The sequence below is a fragment of the Hyaena hyaena genome, unplaced genomic scaffold, assembly GCF_003009895.1.
Source record: "Hyaena hyaena isolate Hyena2069 unplaced genomic scaffold, ASM300989v1 scaffold_44, whole genome shotgun sequence".
Lineage (NCBI taxonomy): Eukaryota > Metazoa > Chordata > Mammalia > Carnivora > Hyaenidae > Hyaena > Hyaena hyaena.
The window spans coordinates 5,056,250-5,078,423 of NW_024080676.1; the positions used below are offsets into that span (position 1 = coordinate 5,056,250).

The 22,174-nt window shown below is 42.8% G+C and overlaps 1 protein-coding gene across 1 annotated transcript in view; it reads left to right on the plus strand.

The window, feature by feature from the left end:
* The first annotated feature begins 4,100 nt into the window (after positions 1-4,100).
* The window catches only part of PI4K2A (phosphatidylinositol 4-kinase type 2 alpha), a 31,708-nt gene continuing 13,634 nt past the window's right edge, over positions 4,101-22,174 (plus strand). Inside the window, exons 1-4 of the mRNA XM_039230240.1 lie at positions 4,101-4,608; positions 12,619-12,819; positions 17,330-17,461; positions 17,827-17,980. Of these exons, the coding sequence (XP_039086171.1) occupies positions 4,165-4,608; positions 12,619-12,819; positions 17,330-17,461; positions 17,827-17,980 (931 nt within the window). The 5' untranslated portion in view covers positions 4,101-4,164. The remainder of the gene's footprint in view (positions 4,609-12,618; positions 12,820-17,329; positions 17,462-17,826; positions 17,981-22,174) is intronic.

Here is a 22,174-nt window from a genome sequence, read left to right on the forward strand (position 1 = left end):
TCTGGGCAAACATCCGAGAGAGGGGTGGGGCTGAACCCATGATCCCACCTTGGCCACCCTGGTGAAGACCTCAGGTCTTGCCTACCCAGAGACAGCCTAGCCGAAATGTCACACAAAAACAAAACAAAACCTGGGTCAGAAGCAACAGTGACCACCATCTCAAGGGGCCACGATCCTGTGCAGACCTTCAGAGTTATAAATGGCCCCTCCCTGGAATTTAAGGACAGAGCCCAAATCTGGCATTTGAGGTTCAGCTTTGAAAATGGTAACATGCTAGGCTAGGCAACTGCAGTTGAATGAGCGTCAACCTTGTGCCAGCATTATGATATCGGGACACTTCTGCATTCATTCGTTGTTAGGATTTGTGCTGATGTCCTTACTCAGATCTTTTGTGCTTAAAATATAGTGTTGGGGTGGCTGGGTGGCTCAGTCCTTAAGCTCAGACTCTTGATTTCGGCTTCAGGTCAAGAACTCAGATGATGAGATGGAGCCCCTCCTGTGGCTCTGTGCTGAGAGAATCCTGCTTGGGATTCTCTCTCTCTCTCTCTCTCTCTCTCTCTCTCTCCTCCCCCCCTCAAAAAATAAATAAACATTAAAAAAATATATATAGTGTCAAGACTGGAGCAAATCCTCCAAATACCTTGCACGCCAATCCGTTTATCCATGTACAGTATTTACTGAACAAAGTGAGTGCAGCTAAAAAAGACATGATTGTTGCCCTCATGGGACTTACTGCCGCGATGTGGAGAAGAAAAATTAATACACATAGAAAAATTCAAGACTATATTTAATTATTAAAAGAAGGCAAGCTCATGAAGAGAATAAGCAAGCTGCTTCTCTGATTTGGCGGTTTCCTCATCTGTGGAATAGAAAGCGAAAATAATAATAATAATAAAGAGTCCCCAAGACTTGTTTGACAGTTCAGTGTATAAATGCTCAATAAACAACAGTTTTACATTGTTTTAAAAGACTTGGATTCTGTGTTCAAATCCCATGCCTGCCACCAAGTGTGTGGGGCTTCAAACAAGTTATTAAGCTCTCCAGCCTGTAAAATGAGATTGGACTAGCAGGCCTGTAAGATTCGACCAGCTCCTACACTCAATGGTTAAACATGATAAACTGTGTGGTACTGACTATTGATATAACTAGTTGTTGAGAGAATGGAGTGTGAAGAAAATAGATCATGTTAAATTGAAGAATGCATATTGGAAAATTTGATGAGATAAGGATAGATTGTGGTTAAACTATGGAGAAAATTTAGGGGGAAGATATGGCAAAATGTACTGTTTTGAATGGGCAAATTCATAGACACACAAAATAGAATAGAGGTTACTGGGAACTAGAGGAGGAGGGAGTTATTGTTCAATGAATATAGTGTTTTTGTTGGGATGATGAAAAAGTTTTGGGTATAGGCAATGGTGATGCTTACACAATATTGTGAATGTATTTAATGTTACTGAATTGTACACTTGTGAAATGGTTAAAATGACAAATATCATGATTATTTTACTGCAATGAAAATGTCTTCTTTTCGAGAGAGCTCGTGAGCAGGGGAGAGGGGCAGAGGGAAAGAGAGAGAGAGAATCCAAAGCAGGCTCCAAGCTCATCTCAGAGCTTGATTTGGGGCTTGATTTCATGATCCTGGGATCGTGGTCTGAACAGAAATCAAGAATCAGATGCTCAACCGACAGAGCCACCCAGGCATCCCAAAAATGTAGTTTCTTGATCAGAGCAGTGACATAAGGAAACCCGTATTGTTGTTGTTGTTTTTAATCTTTTAGCTCGGTCTCCTCGTTTTTCATGTTTATTTGTTTTTGAGAGAGAGAGAACAGGGGAGGGGCAGAGAGAGAAGGAGACAGAGGATTCAAAGTGCGCTCTGTGCTGACAGCAGAGAATCCTATGCAGGGCTTGAACTCATGTCTTGGCCTGAAGTTGGATGCTTAACCAACTGAGCCACCCAGGAGCCCCGAGGAAACCAGTGTTTTAAGAAGATTAATCTGGTAGTGATACTCAGAGATAATCAGAGAGATTGGAAACAGAGGAACAAACTCATAAGCTATTTTAATAATATAGCTAAGACATCTTGAGAGTCTCGAAAGTAATCTGGTATCAGTGAAAATGGAAATAAAGGGGGTACATATGAGACACAGGCCATAGAGATATTTAATAAGAAGCAATATGGTGTTAGAAGCATTGAGTTGCTGTGCTTGGATTTGGAACCAGCTCTGCCACTTACCAGCTGCATGATCATAGGCAAGTTACTTTACTCAGTTTCTAACATCATAGGAGCTGTAAGGCCAGTTACATGTACTCCAGTTACATCCATGTAATATACAAAAAACAATGTCTGGCACATTCTTAGCATTTGGTGAGTGCTAGCTCTTCGTAGGTAATAGGGAATATATTGATTCCCGCCCTTTTTTTTTTTTTTTTTAAGTAAAAGGAAAATCAAGTTCTGAAAGTTTTCCATAGATAAGACCCAGAATTCAAGGGAGAACTCTAAATCTTGCAGCTTTCCTTGACAATTTGAAGCTTAGGGGCTAAATGAGATCAAGATTACCAAGAGATCATCTCTGTGACTATGACCCCTTGGACACAAGAGGCAAGTACTACTGAATTATTTGATATCTGTATAGGAAAGGGAAATACATGTCTTGTAACTAAAAGGGGAAACTGTATGGACCTTTGCCTAAAATGGTTTGCATGGCAAAAAAACCTTTAAGACATTGTCCTACATACAATTAAATAATAAGTTGTTTTGTATGCTTGAGGGGCTTAATTGATTGAGCATCTGACTCTTGGTTTTAGCTCAGGTCACGATCTCAAGGTTTGTGGGTTGAAGCCCAGCATCAGAGTCTGAGCTGGCAGTGCAGAGCCTGCTTGGGATTCTCTCTCTCTCTACTCTCTCTGCCCCTCCCCCATCTCAAAATAAAGAAACTTAAAAAAACAGAAAAACAAAAACAAACAAAATAAATAACAAATCCATGCCTCTAGTCTGTTGGTTATTCTAAGCACACACACACACAAAAACCAGTATCAACAATAAAAAGGCTACCATTTGTTGAGTATACTAACCACTATGCTGTTTTACATACATTCTCTTAATTCTTTTTTAATTGAGGAAGGGATAATTCCCATTTTACAGGTGAGAAAATAGAGGCTTAAGTGTGCAGATGAGGTTCAAATTCGAATGACTCTATTGTCTCTTTTTCCCCCTCTTCACTCCAGTAACCTAATTACATTATTCCTTTAAGACATAGTTCATAGCACATGGCCCCTTTAAGGCCTTTGCTGACTTTCCAGCCTACTCCAAAATCCTGAACTTCTATTATGGAGTTTTCAGTTTTCATTGTTGGCTCCTTTTCTGCTACTTCAGAGAGCTGTGTGTGTTCAGCTTGATCTTCTCTTTTCCACTACTAAAAATATACTGAGTCCCTATTGTGTCTGGACACTGAGGTTTTACAGTGGTGAATAAAACAGTCATGGACTTTTACCTCATGGAACTTTTTAGTCTAATAAGACCGTATCTTCCTTCAATTAACAAATAAGCATTGAGCATCCGGGCCAGACACTATGTAAATTGCATCAGGGCTGTGATTTTTAAAAACCTTTCTAGGTAGATTAGGTATTTTTCTTTGTTTCATTTTTGTCTCCCTAGCACTTTAGAACATGGTAGGTGCTCAATAAATATTTTATGAATGAGTGCATGATTGAATGAATGCAGATACAAAGACTAGATTTCTCCAGTTTCACAGCTGGTTGGTTCACAGCAGGCACTCAACAAATGACTGATTAGGTAGGCTACTTTATTGAAAGCTCCCCAAAACAGGTCAGCAATTGGAAACTAAGGGCGGGGCTGAGCTGGTGAGAGCAGGGGGCGTGTCTGACCTGGGTCTGGCTCCTGGAGCATGCGCGGTCTTCATCGACGGTGACGGGCGAAAACTGCGGAGGGCGCGATTACGTCGACGTGGTTCTGATTGGCTACCGTTCGCGCGCGAGGGGTCGTGCCAACTCGTCGCCAAGTAAACAGGCTAGGTAGGGGCGGGGCCGGCAAGGCGCCGCGACCTGGTTGGTCAGGCGGGGGTTGGGGGTGTAGCGGATTGGTCCCTGCCGGGGGCTCAGCTGTGTGGAGCGCACCGGGACCCGGAGCCGGCGGTCTGAGGGATGGACGAAACGAGCCCACTGGTGTCCCCCGAGCGGGCCCAACCCCCGGACTACACCTTCCCGTCCTCCTCGGGCGCTCACTTTCCTCAGGTGCCGGGGGGCGCGGTCCGAGTGGCTGCGGCGGCGGCGGCCGGCCCGGCCCCTTCTCCGCCGGGCTCGCCAGGCCACGACCGGGAGCGGCAGCCACTGCTGGATCGCGCTCGGGGCGCGGCGGCCCAGGGCCAGACCCAAACCGTGGCGGCGCAGGCCCAAGCCCTGGCCGCTCAGGCGGCGGCGGCGGCGGCGCACGCCGCGCAGGCCCACCGCGAGCGGAACGAGTTCCCCGAGGACCCCGAGTTCGAGACGGTGGTGCGGCAGGCGGAGCTGGCCATCGAACGCTGCATCTTCCCCGAGCGCATCTACCAGGGCTCCAGCGGAAGCTACTTCGTCAAGGACCCTCAGGGGGTGAGAGCGGGGAGGGGGCTGCCGCCGCTGTCTTCGGGGAGGGTGGGCCTGTCCGGGGGAATTAGCAGCTTCGCACAGCCACGGGGAGAAGGGGGGTTGAAAGGCTGCAAAAGGGAGAAACTTCACAGTGCAGAGCCCCTTGGCAAGATTTTGGAATGCCCCTGAGGACTGGAGATGGAGAAGTTCTGCGGAATGAAGAAATAAATCAGGACCTATTTGGTGGGGGAGGAGTGAGCGGAGAATGAAAAGAGGAAATTGCCCAGATACAGGCGAGGGGCCCAGCGGTGTGGTGGGACAATCGGCTTCTCGACAGAGACGCGCGGGGAGATGCTGCTTTCTAGTAGGTTCCTTAGCTTTAAACTACAGAGACTGCTATTCGGCCATTGTCCTACAGATGTGAGCTTTGGGCCCATTTCCTTCTTTTTGGACCGAACCAGCGTTGTCCATTGTACTACAGATTTGAGCTTTGTGCCCATTTCCTTTTTCTGGACCGAACCAGCGTTGTCGCTGTTCATTGAGGAGGACGGGTGACCCATCAGGGCCTCTGAGGGTTCAGTTCCAGCCTTCTGTGTCGTGGGGATGTCTACCACTGTCCCAGATCTCTTACTGGCAAACGTCGGTGATGAAGTGGGTGGACTTACCAGTTTCATCTGTCTTGATTATTGCTCACTTCTGGGAAATTGTTCCAATTCTTTTTTTATGTCTCCTCAGTAGAGAATGTGGAGTTTTAGAAACACAGGACTACCTGCTACACTTTACTTTCATTTCTCTCCCAGGACTATCAGCAGTTTGCCTTTTAGCTAAGGCACAGTGTTTGCTGACCTTTATTTTGTCCCCTGCATGTATATAAAGGGGAATGGGGAGGGGATGGGTTGGGAAGGGGACATGACCAGGGCAGCTGAGAGGTGACCTTTATTCTTTTGATAGCTGCAGAAGAATTTAAGGCATCTGTATCAAACCAGAGGTATCATTGGAATATCAGTGGGTCAAATAGTGTTAACTTTTCCCTGTTAGAGGTCTTGGATAGGCCAGAACGGTTTATTGGAAAAAATGTATTATTGTTATACTTATTAAAATGATGGTTGTCAAATCTCCTGCAGATTTTTCCTGCATCTCTCCTGTGTGAACTCTTTATATGGGTGGCGTCTGTTCTGATAGGAGTGCGGAGTGGCCAGGAGGGACTGACTTGTAACTCTTGGTTAGGTTCATTTAAAGATCTAGTCATTCTTCCAGATGTTGTCGTCCCAGAATTGTCAAGAACCAGAAAGCAATACTGCCATCAACTCAGTTAACATCAACTGAGTTGGGGAAAAGGTGGGGAAAACTTTGAGAATAGTCTTTACAAGTCCCTCACGTAAGGGAAGCAGTGAGTTAAATTGAAAACTCAAAGGGTAACCATTACTACTGGAAGAAAAGTGGGTCTCCTGAGGTCTAAATGTTAGCACGATGCTTTCATTTTTTATATAAGTGGTTTTTATCTTTTGTTTATTTTTATTATTATTTTTGCTTGTTGGCTGATATAAGAAGGAGCTGATTATCTCTGATAGGTAACTCTGTTACAGTTTGGTTGGAAGTATGTCAGGTCAGCTGAGAAGTGACTTGGTCTTCTGACAGGTGGGAGTAATAAGATCTTTCACTTCTATCTGGCAGGTAAGGTATTACTGCCTCTGTGTATAGGCCACAGAGAATGACAGACTTTGGGTATGTTTCTTCGTGATTTGCAGGATCCCAAGGTGTAAAATTTCCTGACCACTGTCCTTTCTTAGAGAGGAAGGAGGAACACATATGCCCTGCCCAAACTTAATATAACCCTCTTTGTCCCATTGAGCAAAATGTGGTTCAGAGCAGAAGACCACTTCCTAAATGCTGTGGTGGGTTAGGTTAGGGACCACAGACTCACTGTAGTTGTTTGTGTGAATTTTGGCCCTGTTCCAAACGAGTTTATTTATTTTATTTAACAAATACATAGATAGCACTTACTATATGCTAGGTACTATTTTAAGTGCTTTACAAATAATAATTCACTTAGTGCTTACAACACTTTTGGAGGTAGGTACTATTATTATCCCCACAGATGACACTGAGACACCCAGTGTAACTAATTTGCTTAGGGTCTTAACAGCTAGTGAGTGGGAGGCAGGATTCAGGCCCACTGACTCCAGAATTCATTCTCCTAACCACTATGCTGTGCTGCCTGAAAGTTAGTCATCTGAATTTTTGGTTTCTCTTTTTGTCTCCCATATTGGTTAGGATTAAATTGGGTTATGTGTGACAAAATTGAAAACAAAAATGACTTGAGTAAAAGTACATTTAACTCTCCTAGAAGAAGTCTATAGGCTGCTTAGGGCTGGCATGGCAATATGAACAGTATGCCTCCTCCTGTCCAGCTGATGGGCTGTCCGTAGAGTGTGGCTTCCACTGCATGATCCAAGATGGCTACTCAGACTGCAGACATCTTGTCTGTTTTTCAGCCAGTTGGAAGAAGGAAAGGAAGCGGGAGAGTATGCCCTCTTCCTTTAAGACGTTTCCTAGAAGTTGCACCAGACTCTTTACATCCCGTTGTCCGAACTTAACTGCAGTAGTGGCTGGAAAGTATACTCTTCTATTTTGCCCTAAAAACCAGAAGTCCTGTGTCCAAGGAAGAAGGGGGGACAGAGTGTGGGGAAACCAGCTGTTTCTGCCATAGCTGCTTTTGGAGCTAGAGAGGCTAGAAGGTTCTTGAAGACAATAACCCTGATTCCGTTTCCCAGTTTAGGGTGATTTCTCCCTCAGGGCGAGCAAATGGGGACCTAGAACAGTAAGATGGAAAAGGCTAGATCAGAAGGCATGATAGAGAGTGCTTCTATTACCCTCCTCACTTGTATCCTTGTACTTCTGGTCTTATGCTCAGTCACCTATGAAAATATTTTTTGAGCAGTTTTTATTTGTGAGGCTAGTAATATTAGATGTTCACATTCCAAGAATCATAGAATAGCATGTGATTCACTGGTTTACTAAGAAGATTACATGCAATGTCCCACATGAAAGCCCCTGGCGTGGTTCCTGTTGCTTAGCAGGAGTTCAGAGGGTTTTGGTTTTTATTAAGCTGTATGCCCACTGACCTGTGGATTTGGCTTTCTTGGATACATGGCATCGAATAAAGCAAAAGTAGTATAATTTTGAGATGATTTCCTGACCACTGAGATTAGTAATTTATTAGATAGTGCTAATTGGTATTTGCCTCAGAATTTTACATATACTGCTCGCATGTGCTAGGAACTAGGCCTTGTATCAGTAATTTTCAATCTTTCAAACAGACTTACCCACCAAGACTTTGTCATGAAAATGGTACAGGTTTTTTTTTTTTTTCATTTTTCAAATATAAAATTTTGTTATAATATTGAATCCAACTACCTGTGCCTCCCAAGAAATTCTGATGTCCTTACATATGGTTGGGAGTAACACCAATAGCCCAAAAAAGAATAAAGATCTCAAACAGAATTATTATTTTTTACCTAACCGTTAAGAGGCAGTCAAGTTTGTATGTCATATTTAGATGTAGTTCCTGAAAAAAATTTTTTTAAAAAATATTTTTATTTATTTCTAGGAGAGAGAGAGAGAGAGACAACGTGAGCAGGGGAGGGTCAGAGAGAGAGGGAGTCACAGACTGAAACAGGCTTCAGACTCTGAGCTGGCAGTCAGCACAGAGCCCGACGCGGGGCTCGAACCCATGAACCGCGAGATCATGACCTAAGCGAAAGTCAGACGCTTAACCGACTAAGCCACCCAGGCACCCCCAAAAATTTTTTAATGTTTATTTTTGAGGGAGAGAAAGAGAGACAGAACAGAGAGAGAGAGAGAGACGGAGATGCAGAATCCGAAGCAGGCTCTAGGCTCTGAGCGACATGGGGCTTGAACTCACGAACCATGAGATCATGACCTGGACACTCAACTGACTGAGCCACCCAGGCAGCCCTGAGATTTTTAAGCACCATTATGGTCTGTTCTAGGGACCTGTCCCAGACCACAAGGTGTAATGGATGAGGCAGGTTGGGTCAATGGCCATGGACAGGAGGATAAATACAGGCTAACCCTCTTCTATTTCGTTCTCTTTGGATCCCATCTTCTTTCAGGGTCTCATACACTGGAGTAGCCAATGTTTCTGAGAGTTAACATGTAAATAGGGCCTCTTTGCCTAAACAGCCAAGTCAAGCAGTGCTGTTTCTATCCAACTGCTAATACACAATGCAGCAGTTCTCAGAGGGCAGCTGAAGGACCTATGGGAATCTTTTTAAAGGCCCACAGGCCAAAATTATTTTTAATACAATTTTAAGACTATTTGCCATTTTCATTCTCACTTCCTAATAAGTTTACAGTGGAGATTTCCAGAGGCTACATGATGTGTGATATTGAAACAGACTGAATATTAAGGAAGGTATGAGAATACAGTTGCCATTTATAGGCCAGACACTAGAGAGATTTGCAAAAATGTAAAACAGTGCCTGCCTTCTTACTAAAAATTGTTCTAAAAATAGTTATTATTCATAAAAACATATCACTTATGTTAACATGTAATAGATCTAGTTTTATTATTAAGTGAATTAACAGTCATACATTTTGATTTTAATTTCTAATACAGCAAATGTAGATTTTACATTTGGGGGTCTTTAATAATTTTTAAGAGTTTAAAGGGATCTTGAGACCAGAATATTTGAGAACCATCAGCTTCATGTTTTTTTACCAAATTAAACAAAAAACTTTTTATTAAAAGTTATGTCTGTCTGTTTCACTGTGCAACATGAGTGATGTGCGTTAAACTATCTTAAATGTTAGCATAGATAATAACCTCCTCTTTAGGGCTGCTGGATAGGCAGGAGAAGCCCTTTGAGTTCCAGGTCTGTCAGTAGTTGGTTGCGGGTGCTGACACTAGCTGGTGAGTGGCCTTTTCCTGTACAGTTCTGTTTTTATCCCCAGCTTCACTGACTGCTGTTACCTAAATGACCTGTACCTCACCCTCTTCATTAAAGGAGTGTTAGTAAGGAGTTGTTAAGGAAAGTCTTTTTTAAAAGATGGGCATCGGGGGTGCCCAGGTGGCTCAGTCGGTTAAGCTTCTGACTTCTGCTCAGGTCATGATCTTCCAGTTCCCGAATTCTAGCCCCATGTTGGGCTCTGTGCTGACAGCTCAGAGCCTGGAGCCTGCTTCAAATTCTGTGTCTCCCTCTCTTTCTGCCCTTCCCCTGCTAGTTCTCGCTCTCTCTCAAAAACAAATAAAACATTAAAAAGAATAGATTGGCACCAGCGGTGCCTGTGTGGCTGAGTTGGTTGAGAATCCCCAACTCTTGATTTTGGCTCAGGTCATGATCCCAGGGTCAGGGGCTTGACCCCTGTATCAGGCTCTATGCTAAACATGGATCCTTTTTTTTTTTTTTTTTTAATGTTTTATTTATTTATGAGAGAGAGAGACATAGCATGAACAGGGGAGGGTCAGAGAGAGAGGGAGACACAGAATCTGAAACAGGCTCCAGGCTCTGAGCTAGCTGTCAGCACAGAGCCCGATGCAGGGCTCCAACCCATGAACCTTGAGATCATGACCTGAGCCGAAGTCGGACGCTTAACCAACTGAGCCATCCAGGCGCCTCATAAACGTGGATCTTGCTTAAGAGTCTCTCTCTCTCCCTCTCTCTCCCCCCCCTTCCCCACCTCTGCCCCCTCTTCTCTCTTTCTCTCTCTCTGTCTCTTAAAATAAAATTTAAATCAAACCAAAGCTTACTACTAAATGTAATAAAGGAATTGAAAGTATAGTAGGGAAGAGAGAAAGAAGACAGAAAAATCAGGCAGTAGTCACTTTCCTCCTCAACCAAATAATGATGGGTGTCTTTCTAATTTGAGTGGTTCTAGAGTTTGTTTTCTGTGAAGTAGGAGAATATCCTTGAGTATTCAGAAACACAGTTGAAAATGTGAAGTTCACATTAGCTTTGGAAATTAGGCCCAAGGGTGTTATGTATCATTTGGCAAGCCTGCAGTACTCACACAAATGAGGTACTGAGCAAACGTTAACAGAATCGAATTGAACTGAGGCCACACTTTGTCCTGAAAGGCACTTGTCTTCCTTTCTGCCTGATGTCCGTCTGCTCCTCCATCCTTCCCACCCACCATTCTTCTGTTTATCCAGTCCACACATCATCATTTAATGAAACCTGTGTGATACTGAGATAATGATGATTACTAATGCTTTTAGAGTTGTTGAAATACTTTCTGATTCTCCTTATGTTGAAAGGAAATAGAGAAGTTTGAGAGGTTAGTCTATAATGATGCTTTGGGTGCAATTTTGGCCTTGAGTTCTGCTTTCCTTTTTTTTTTTTTTAACTTACATTTTTCCTTTATTTTTTTATTTTTGAGAGAGAAGGAGTGTGTGTGTGTGTGTGCGGGGGAGGGGCAGAAAGAGGGGAATGGCAGATCTGAAGTGGGCTCTGCACTGACAGCAGCAAGCCTGATGCAGGGCTCAAACTCATGAACCTTAAGATCGTGACTTGAAGTCAGACGCCCAACTGAATGAGCCACCCAGGTGTCCCAGAGTTCTGCTTTCTTTAATGGAAGTATTTAAGCCTCAGTCTTGGTAGTTGAAAAATACTAATAGAAGGAATGTCTCAGTCTTCTTCCACTGGAGACCGGCTTGCTGAACTCCACATTGTACCTCAGTTGAACTGACTGTTGCATTGTAGGGCATGCCTCAACTCGTCCTGTGGTTTTACTGCCCAATTCCAGAGAGTGACAATGGACTCATGCTGTGAGGTTCCAAGCCCAGGGTTCCAGGGATTCAGAGACAGGAAGATTGCACACTTAGGCCTTTTGCTAGCCATTTTGGATAAGAATGCAATTCTGAAGACTTAAGATATGAATATATGTACTTGACTTTTCCCAGGGAATATGTAAAGGTTTTTTGGGGGGTTTAAATTGATTTCCTTTAGAGGGAGGAGAGTTCTGTGTTTTTCTTGCCCTGTTAAATTCTTGCAAGGCTTCTCGAAAGAACTAGCCTCCAGATGGACCAATTATTGTTGGAGACATGCACCTAGCCAGTTCCTAATAGGAGTACATACTTAATGCAGGCAGATGGGTGTATGTTTTCTGCTGTGACCTGCCTGTCAGGAAGTGACACCCACAGGAAAATGTCTTATGACCCAGACTAGCTTGAGTTGGCAGTGGGGTGAGGGGAGAGGGGGAGTCATATGATATGAAGATGAATCACTGGGACAGCATATTTGCTTTTCTTCTTCTTCATATTTACCAGTTTGAGGACTGGAGGGAATAAGATAAATGTGAAATAACCTTGGAGGGCTGCCTGGCCTGGGGAAGAAAGCCTCATGGGGGAGGCCCAGAGTGTCTAGAATGCAGCAGCATCCAATATTTGGCAAGGACCTCTGAGGACCAAGTTACCACTTGGAAGAGAAGGTGGATTTTAATCTTTGGGGGCTCTCATGTCCTGATCTATTGCCTGTCAGAGTAACTTTAAAGAACCCCATTCTAACCAGGTAGCAGATTCTTTTTTCTGCTGTGATTTTTCCCTTCCATTGCTTTCTTAGTTTGTCCTTCCGAGACTTTTTAAGGTTTTGTTAATACCCTGGGAGTGGAATGGTAAGGCTGCTAGAGGAAATTGGCTGTTGATGAAGGAGTTCTCTTCATCTCATTTCGTAATACTTTACTACTTTCCTCTCAGCTAGGTTATCACCTTATTGATGCAGAGCAGCAGTTTGTACGAATGTACCTTGGAAGTTGGGGTTTGATGGTGTTGAAGTCTCTTTTACCACATATACTAGACTTGGCATCTCCTTGGCCACAGCCCTTTCTGGCAGGGGTCTCTTAGCAGCACACATGAGCTGTCTCTTCCCCTTACAAGCTGGGGAGAAGCCAGTGTCTGTCTATAGGGATTATCTTCCTGTGCCTTCTCATTTCTTTCTAGAGTCTTGCTGACCTGGTCTGTGAGCTACTTTAATCAGTTGCCTTTAACATCCTATTTTTCTTTTCTCTGCGTAGAAGATCATTGCTGTTTTCAAACCTAAGAATGAAGAGCCATATGGGCACCTTAATCCTAAGTGGACCAAGTGGCTACAGAAGCTCTGCTGTCCCTGCTGCTTCGGCCGTGACTGCCTTGTCCTCAACCAGGGCTATCTGTCAGAGGCAGGGGCCAGTCTGGTGGACCAAAAGCTGGAACTCAACATTGTACCCCGTACAAAGGTCAGTGACCTGTCTCCAGGGAGCCTTACGGCCTATCCAGAGATTTCCTGGGCCTAAGTCCTGCTACATGTTAATGGGGCCGTTAGGTCCAGGGAGGGCTGTTTATGTCCTTAGTCTAGGGTTGTCAGCCTTTTGTGGGGCGGCGGGGGGGAGGAGGGAGGAAGAGGTAGTAGATTTAGGCTCATGAATTGATCATCTGATGGAAGCTATCCTGAGAAGGATACACATAAAATTTTTGCATACAATGTCAGGAAATTCACTGACCTTTTTATGCATACTTACAGGTTCCCTGGGTCTTTCAATCCCAGGTAACTGTAAGCTGGTTAGAAACCTAGCTACTTTAAAGCTCATTCTTTTAGATTTCTGAGCTATCCCATGATAGAGATGGTCTGGAATGGACTAGGTGATGTCAGTTAATCACTTATACAAGATCTAGCAAGAAGGAATCTCGGATGGGCTGAGAGTTAAAGTCTGGCTTGAACTTGTGCAGGGAACTGACCTGGAATTCTCATCCATCTTTATGTTCTGGAATTCTGGTACTTAGCTGAACATAATAAAATCAGGGTCCCAGATCCAGGCAAATCCACACTTAGAATGGATTTGCGCATACCCTACATGTGTTATAGACTTAGCCGAGGTTCTAATGAAGGTCCTGTACCATTATTCCCCACCCCCCTCCAGTATGCTGAAATACAGAATTGTTTGCATACATTTTCAGGGCGTTTACTGATGCCAGGCTAAGAGTCTCTCTACTACAGGGTTTTATCTGAAACTTTCCAAGGGTTATGAGGGGAAGGAATCTGCTGGTCAGCATATGAACGTTCAAGGACACATCATCACCCATTTAGTATGTGGCTCCCTCAGGTTTAGTAACAAGGTGGAGCGCTGATCTGATGCACTAAGGCTGCAGGAGCATCTTTGTAGCTCTGATCCTTAATCCTCTGAAAATCTGATAAAAGCTATACATCTTGTTCCCAGAAAAAAAAAATGTATTTGCAATTGTTGTTTGCATAAAATTTCAGAGGATTGGTTCATGGACCAGTTGGAGTCTACTCATTGACCTTGTAAGGACCATGCCTCTAGTGTAAAACCCCCTGCTTGAGGTTTTCTTTGCAAGTTTAGATAGGTTCTGATTCAGTGCCTGGCCTTGCACAGCTCTGTGGGCAGAGACTGATCAACAGGTAGGAGCTTCCCTTCAAGCCTGTTTTCTTCTGTTTCCCCAGGGTGTTTCAGAAGAAATTGTGATTGTTGTAGTTGTTTTATTGTGTTTGCTCCTTTGCCACCGAACTCCAAACAATAAGCTGACTGGTTTGTAAGTTTGTAGACGTCAGGGACCATTTCTTAAAATTTCCTTATTCTCAGCACCTAGCAATGTGCTGTTTTTATGAGAAGTATTCCATTAGTGCCAGTTGAATCAGTAAGGGTGTGTCGAACCATGAGGGACAATCCTAGGGATCCCCCCAACCCAGGTCTGTGGGGAGAGTGTCTGCTTGTAGCTCCCACTGACATCTGATTCAGTACCTGGCCTTGCACAGCTCATTCCTTCCCTTTAGCTTTAGTCCTCTCTGTACACAGAGTTATATAGCATACTTTGAACATCTTGTATGATAATTAATGCTTTAAAGATCTCCTGCCTAACCTGCATTCCTCCTACTAGGCCCCTCCTAGACTCTAGAAATTCTTTTAACTATTCCTTGCTCATCACTGTCATTCCCTTTCTTTACTAGGTGAATGGTAGTCAGCGTCTAGCCATGGGCCCGCTCTGCCTGTGCTTTGGGAATGCAGTGCCCAAGAATCAGAGGCGGAGGCCACATTCTGGCTCTGCAGCTTGTTATTGGGTGACCTTGGCAAGTCACTGAAAACACCCCCATACTCTCTGCCTGCTCAGTTTCCTTACTATAAAAATAGGAATATAAATAGTTCCTACTTTATGGGGTAACTATTAAGATTATAGAGGATAATCCATGTAAAACACATAGCCTAGTGCCTTTGCACAATGTAAAGACTCCATACATCCTAGTCTGTAGTATTATGTCAGTGCTGATCATAATAGAATGTCACCCCCCAAAATCCCGTTCTTCTCTATCTCTGGTCTTCCTCTGTCCCTAGTAGAGAATTTTGATGTGGCTTGAGGATCTTTTGCATCAAAAAGTCAGCACCAACAAAAATACTTGTCTTCCATGAGATTGAGATGAGATAGAACTTTGCAAGTTTAACAAAGAGCTGCTAAAGAATAATGAGAGAAAGTCTCTCCCTTCCTAGCCTACCCACCCTTGTGACAAGATTCTATCCAGTTGATTAGAGCATCTGTCACTATGGAAACAGGGCTCATGTTGTGATGGAGCTTCGAATTGTAAGGCTCTAGTTTTCATTTGGTAGCCGTCTCTGCTCTGTGTTCCTGTGTGGTTTCGGGTTATGATGATTTTGTTAATCATAGGGAAAATGTGGATTGTTACAGAGAGTGATAGAAAATAAATCTGATTGGGGGGGTGGGGGAAGGATGGTTTATCATGTGAGAAACCAAGGGTTTTCACTGTGGAAACTGGCAAGGTAGTCCTAGGAAAGGCTTTTCCCCCCTTGATTCCAATGCATGTGTTTTCTCGCCAGAGAGTGCCAACTAACAGGAACTTGCACATCCATTTTAGATGCTCCATTAACACTGGATGGATAGATAAGGAGGGAAGGAATGATTTTGTCCCTAAGATTTATAGGCACAATAATTATTTGTAAGGAGTTTTGCAAGGCTTAGGAAAATAAATAGTTTTCTTTTAAATTTAATTTTATTTAATTTAGGTATTTATATGCTGAAAGTCATTTGTTGCTATCTCCAAGAGAAGCTTGTAACTCATTCATGCACTCATTTAATAAATATTTAGGGGTGCCTGGGTGGCTCAGTCGGTTAAGCGTCTGACTTCAGCTCAGGTCATGATCTCAGGGTTTGTGGGTTTCGAGTCCTGCGTCGGGCTCTGTGCTGATGGCTGGCTCAGAGCCTGGAGCCTGCTTCGGATTCTGTGTTTTCCTCTCTCTCTGACCCTCCCCTGTTCACGCTGTCTCTCTCTCTCATAAATAAAACATTAAAAATTTTTTTAAATATTTAATGAGTATGTACCAGGCACTGTGTTAGGTACTGAGAGTGCTAATGTGAATAACATAATCTCTTCTTCCCCAAATCTCTTTAATCTTAAGAGTGGGTTAGATAAATGAATGGATAACCACAAGACAGTGTGATAAAGGGTGATAATGGACATACATTTGAATTATAGTGATACTACTATAGTTTGACAATCAAGTGTAATATCTTTTTTTTGTTTGTTTCATGTTTATTTTTGAGGAGGGTTGGAGGGAGGGTCAGAGGGTCAGGGAGACACAGAATCTGAAGCAGGCTCTGCACTATCAGCTCAGAGCCTGATGAGGGGCTGGAACTCACGAACTGTGAGATCATGAACCGAGCTGAAGTTGGATGCTTACCGACTGAGCCATCCAGGCATCCCCACAATCAAGTGTAACATTGATGGCCCATTAAATTTTTTTTTTTGAATAGGCAATGCATGCATCTAGTGTAGAGATCAGAAGGCACAGTAGGGTCAACAGAAAAGAGTAGTTCAGCCTCTTTCCCAACTCTGTCTTCCAGCCCCTGTGTTTCCTTCCTTGGAGACAGCTGTTAGTACTAGTTTCTTGTATTATATTCCAGATACAGTCTGCATAAATATGTGTATATGTAACAATCACTAAAAATTAAAACCAATTTTCTTTTTTCTTTCTTTCTTTCTTTCTTTCTTTCTTTCTTTCTTTCTTTCTTTCTTTCTTTCTTTCTAATCTATCTATCTATCTATCTATCTATCTATCTATCTATCTATCTATCTATCTAAAGTAGGCTCTATGCCCAGTGTGGAGCCCAACACAGGGCCTGAACTCATGACCCTGAGATTAAGACCTGAGCTGAGATGAAGAGTCAGACGCTTAACCTGCTAAGCCATCCAAGCGCCCCTAATGTTTATTTTTTAAATGTGAATAATTGCACAGAGCACAAAATTCAAAAGGAAATAAAAGGGTATGGAGTAAATTACAACTTGGTTTTACGTGGAGAGAAATTACGTGTTGGGCCCTCTTCTCCTAACCCAGGTAGTGGCTGTATTATTAGTCAGGAGAATTCATGCTATAAAAACCTTGGATCTCATTGGTTTAATGGATCCTGCTCACAAGAGATCTAACATCCTTCCATGATGTGATTTTGCCATCTCAGAGCCCTTCATTTCCAGCTGCACAGATAGGTGAGTATGAACTAAGGATCATGGGAGGTTTTAGGGGCCAGCCCTGCAGGTGATGTACATACAGCACTTTGTCAACATTCCATTGGTATGAACTAGTCCTTAGAAAGTCTGAGAAGTGCATTCTTTCTGCAGGCCCTGGGAGAGGAGCGGTACTGGAGAGTGTCCAGCTATCAACTGCCATAATGGTATAGTTCTTATACTCGATTGTAACCTAGATGTCTCTTCTCTTTCCACTGTAGGTAGTATATCTGGCCAGCGATACCTTCAACTATAGTGCCATTGACCGAGTGAAGTCCAGGGGCAAGCGGCTTGCACTAGAGAAAGTGCCAAAAGTTGGGCAGCGGTTTAATCGCATTGGACTACCGCCAAAGGTATAAACTGCACCTGTGTGGCTTAGTAAAGGGGATGGTTTATGGTGGAATAACTATCCAGGTGGTGAAACAAGGCACCTGGAGACTTGCATGTAGACCCATGAATAGCCTGCCCTGAGGCTTCTGTCTTCCTCATTTTTGAGGCCCCAGGGTTTGGGGAATAATTCTCCAGAGAACAGAGCTCTTAACTTCTCACTTTACTCCTCCGGCCCATTTAGATAGGCTTCTTGAATTTGGATTGGGCAAGCACTCTCATGACCTTTTTCTGATATAAACACAGTGCCTTATGGGCCACCTGGCTTACTCCTGGGCTCCTGGGACTTGAGCTACAGGGAAATCCCTTTATTCTTCCTCTTTGGCTCCAGGTTGGTTCATTCCAGCTCTTTGTTGAAGGCTACAAAGACGCAGACTACTGGCTCCGGCGTTTTGAAGCAGAACCTCTCCCTGAGAACACGAATCGGCAACTACTGCTGCAGTTTGAGCGGTTGGTGGTGCTGGACTACATCATCCGCAACACTGGTGAGCAGCTGCAGGCCGTCTCGCTGTGCTAGCTGGCTGGGAGGTGCCGGGAGGCACCTGGAGGCCTGCCGAGCTGATACCAGAGGGCCGTCTCAGGATGAGGTTTGTCTGAGTCAGAAGGGCCTCGAAAATACTTTGCCAAGACAAGCTTTGTCCAGGTACATCTGTGCAGTTATCAGAGGTAGTGAGTCCTGGAGCTGGTAGTACATTTTATCTTAGCCTCTTTCCCAGTTCCAGACTGAAGACACATTGGCTCTTCCAAGGCAACATCGAGAGTACTTTTGTCCTTGATCCCTAGTCACTCAGAGTAGCAAGACCTATCACAGGACAGTTTTGTCTTTAAGTACCTCATAGGAGTAGGCTCATACAGTATTTGTCATTTTGTGGCTGGCTTATTTCACTTAGCATATGCCCCTAAGGTCCATTCATCTTGCAGCATATGTCAGAATTTCTTTTCTTTTTAAGGCTGAATAATATTGCATTTTATGTATGTACCATATACCGTACTTTGCTTATCCGTCCATTGATGGACACTTGGGCTGCCTCCACGTTTTGGCTATTGTGAATGATGCTGCTATGAACATGGGTTCAAAAATATCTTTGAGACACTACTTTCAGTTATTTTATATATATACCCAGAAGTGGAATTACTGGATCGTATGGCAGTCTTTAATTTTTCTTCTTTTTTTTTTTTTTTTTTTGAGAGAGCACACATGTGCAAGAGGGGAAGAGGTAGAGGAAGAGAGAGAATGTTAAGAAGGCTTCATGCCCAGCTCAGAGCCTGACACAGGGTTCGATCTCATGACTGAGATCATGACCTGAGCTAAAATCAAGAGTCAGATGCTCAACCAATTGAGTCACCCAAGTACCCCTGTTTAATTTTTTTTTTTTTAATTGAAGTATAGGGACCTATGTTTAGTCTTGAGAAACTGCCATACTGTTTTCCATAGCAGTGCACTATTTTACATTCCCCCAAGTGGTGCACAAGGATTCCAATTTCTCTACCTCTTCATCACCTTGTTATTTTCTGGAGTTTGTTTCCTTTTGTCTTTTGTTTTTATTTTTATTTTTATCTAAAAAAATTTTTTTTAATGTTCATTTTGAGAGACAGAGCATGAGCAGGGGAAGGGCAGAGAGAGAGGGAGACACAGAATCCGAAGCAGGCTTCAGGCTCTAAGCTGTCAGCACAGAGCCTGATGTGGGGCTCCAACCCACGAACAGTGAGATCATGACCTGAGCCGAAGTCAGCCTCTTAACTGACTGAGCCACGTAAGCACCACTCCTTTTGTTTTTAGATCACAATCATCCTAATAGGTATAAGGTTACATATCATTGTAGTTTTGATTCCCATTTCCTGATGATTAGTGATGTTGTGAACATCTTTTTATGTACTTTTTGGCCATTTGCATATTTTTGGAGAAATATCTATTCAAGTCCTTTACCCATCTTAGGTTCTTGTTGAGTTGTAGGAATTCTTTATCTATTCTGGATATTAATTCCTTATCAAATACATGACTTGCAGATATTTCCTCAAGTTTATTTATTTTGAGAGAGAGAGGGAGAGAGCACAGGTGGGGAAGGGACAGAGAGAGAGGGAGAGATAGAGAATCCCAAGCAGGCTCTCTGCTGTCAGTGCAGAGTCCAACTCAGGGCTCAGTTTCACGAGCCGTAAGATCATGACCTGAGTGGAGATCAAGAGTCAGACACTTAATCAACTGAGCCAGCTTAATGAAATGAATTATAAAGTTTTTATGAAGTCCAGTTTGTCTGTTTTTCAAATTTTTAACTGTGCCTTTGGTGTCATATGTAAAAAATTATTGCCAAATCTACTGCCATGAAGCTTTTGTCCTATGTTTTTGTCTTAAGAATTTTATAGTTTTTGGTCTTAGATTTACGTCATGGCTCAATTTTGAGTTAATTTTTTGAAAATGGTGTGAGGTAAGGATCTAACTTTATTTTCTGTATGTGAGTATTCAGTTTTCCCAGCACCATTTGTTGAAAAGACTGTCTTTTCCCCGCTGAAGGGTCCTGTCACCCTTGTTGAAAACCATTTGAGGGGCGCCTGGGTGGCTCAGTCGGTTAAGCGTCCGACTTTGGCTCAGGTCATGATCTCACGGTCCATGGTTTCGAGCCCCGCATTGGGCTCTGTGTGGACAGCTCAGAGCCCGGAGCCTGTTTCAGATTCTGTGTCTCCCTCTCTCTTTGCCCCTACCCAGCTTGTGCTCTGTCTCTCTCTCTCTCAAAAATAAATAAACAAACAAAAAATTAAAATTAAAAAAAAAACCCATTTGATCATATATGCAAAGGTTTATGTCTAGACTCTATTGTATTACATTTATCTACATGTTTGTCTTTATGCTAGTACCACACTATTTTTTGGTTACTATAGCTTTGTAGTAAGTTTTGTAGTAAATACAGTTTACAGTAAGTTTGAAAGTTTTAGAGGAAGTATGAGATTTTGGCTTTGTTTGTTCTTCTCTTTCTGGATTGTTTTGTCTATTTGGGATCCCTTGAGATTCCATATGAGTTTTAGGATGAATTTTTCTATTTCTGCAAAAAACCATCATTGGGATTCTGGTAGTAACCGCATTAGATTTCTAGACTGCTTTGCATAGTATTGACATCTTAACAATATTGAGTCTTCCAGTCTATGAACATGGGGTGTCTTTCCATTTATTTATGTCTTCTTTAATTTCTTTCAGCAGTGTTTTGTAGTTCTGTTTTCCGTGGGTTTTTTTGAGAGAGGGGCAGAGGGAGGGAGACAGGATCCCAAGCAGGCCCCGTGCTGCCAGTGCAGAGCCTGATGCAGGGCTTGTACCCATGAACCATGAGATCATGACCTGAGCTGAAAGTCAAGAGTGAGCTAGCTACCCAGGTGCCCCTTGTAGTTTTTATTATACAAGTCTTTCACCTCCTTGGTTAAATTAATTCTTAAGTATTTTATTCTTTTTGGTGCTAAGTGGAGTTGTTTTCTTAATTTGCTTTTTTGGGTTGTTCATTGTTAGTAAATAGAACTGCAAATGATTTTTGTGTGTTGAGTTTGTATTCCGATACTTTGCTGAGTTTATTTATTCTGACACTTTTGTGTGTGGCATCTTTAGACTTTTCTACATATAAAATCATATCATCTGCGGGGTGTCTGGGTGGCTCAGTCGGTTAAGTGTCCAACGTCAGCTCAGGTCATGATCTCACGGTTTGTGGGTTCGAGCCCCGCATTGGTCTCTGTGATGACAGCTAGCTCAGATTCTGTGTCTCCCTTTCTCTCTGACCCTCCCCTGCTCACACTGTCTCTTTCTCAAGCTCAGAAATAAATAAAACATTAGAAAAAAATCATATCATCTGCAAACAGGGATAATTTTACCTCTTTCTTTCAAATGTGGGTGCCTTTTATTTCTTTTTCTTGCATAATTGCTGTGGTCTTCCAGTACTGTATTGAACAGAAATGTTGAAAGTGGGCATCCTTGCCTTGTTCTAGATCTTAGAGAAAAAGCTTTTAGTCTTTCACCGTTGAGTATGATGTTTGCTGTGGGCTTTTCATTTATGACTTACATTATATTGAGGTAGTTTCCTTCTATTCCAGTTTAAGTGTTTTTATCATGAAAAGATGTTGAATTTTTTGTCAAATGCTTTTTCTGGATCAATTGAGATGATCATGTGTGGTTTTTTTCCCTTCATTTATTAATGTGGTATATCACACTGAACAGTTTTCATATATTGAGCCATATTTACTTTCCAGCAATAAAACTCAGCCATGGTTTAGTCGTTTTAATATACTGCTGATTTCAATTTGCTAGAATTCTGTTGAGGACTTTTGCATCAGTATTTGTAAGGGATATTGGTCTGTAGTTTTCTTGTAGTATCTATGTTGGGTGTTGGTATCAAGGTAAGGCTGGTCTCCATAGAATGAGGTTAGAATGTTCCCTCCTCTTCAAATTTTTGAGGAGTTTGAGGAGAATTGGAGTTATTTCTTCTTTAAGCATTTGGTAGAATTCACCAGTGAAGCCATAAGGTCCAGGGCTTTTGTTTGTCAGGAGACTTTGGCTACAGATTCAGTCACCTTACTGGTTATAGGTCTATTCAGATATTCTATTTCTGCATGGTATAGTCTTGGTAGATTTTGTGTTTCTAGGAATTTGTCCATTTCATGTAAGTTTTCCAGTTTGTTGACATACAATTTCCTATAGTACTCTCTCT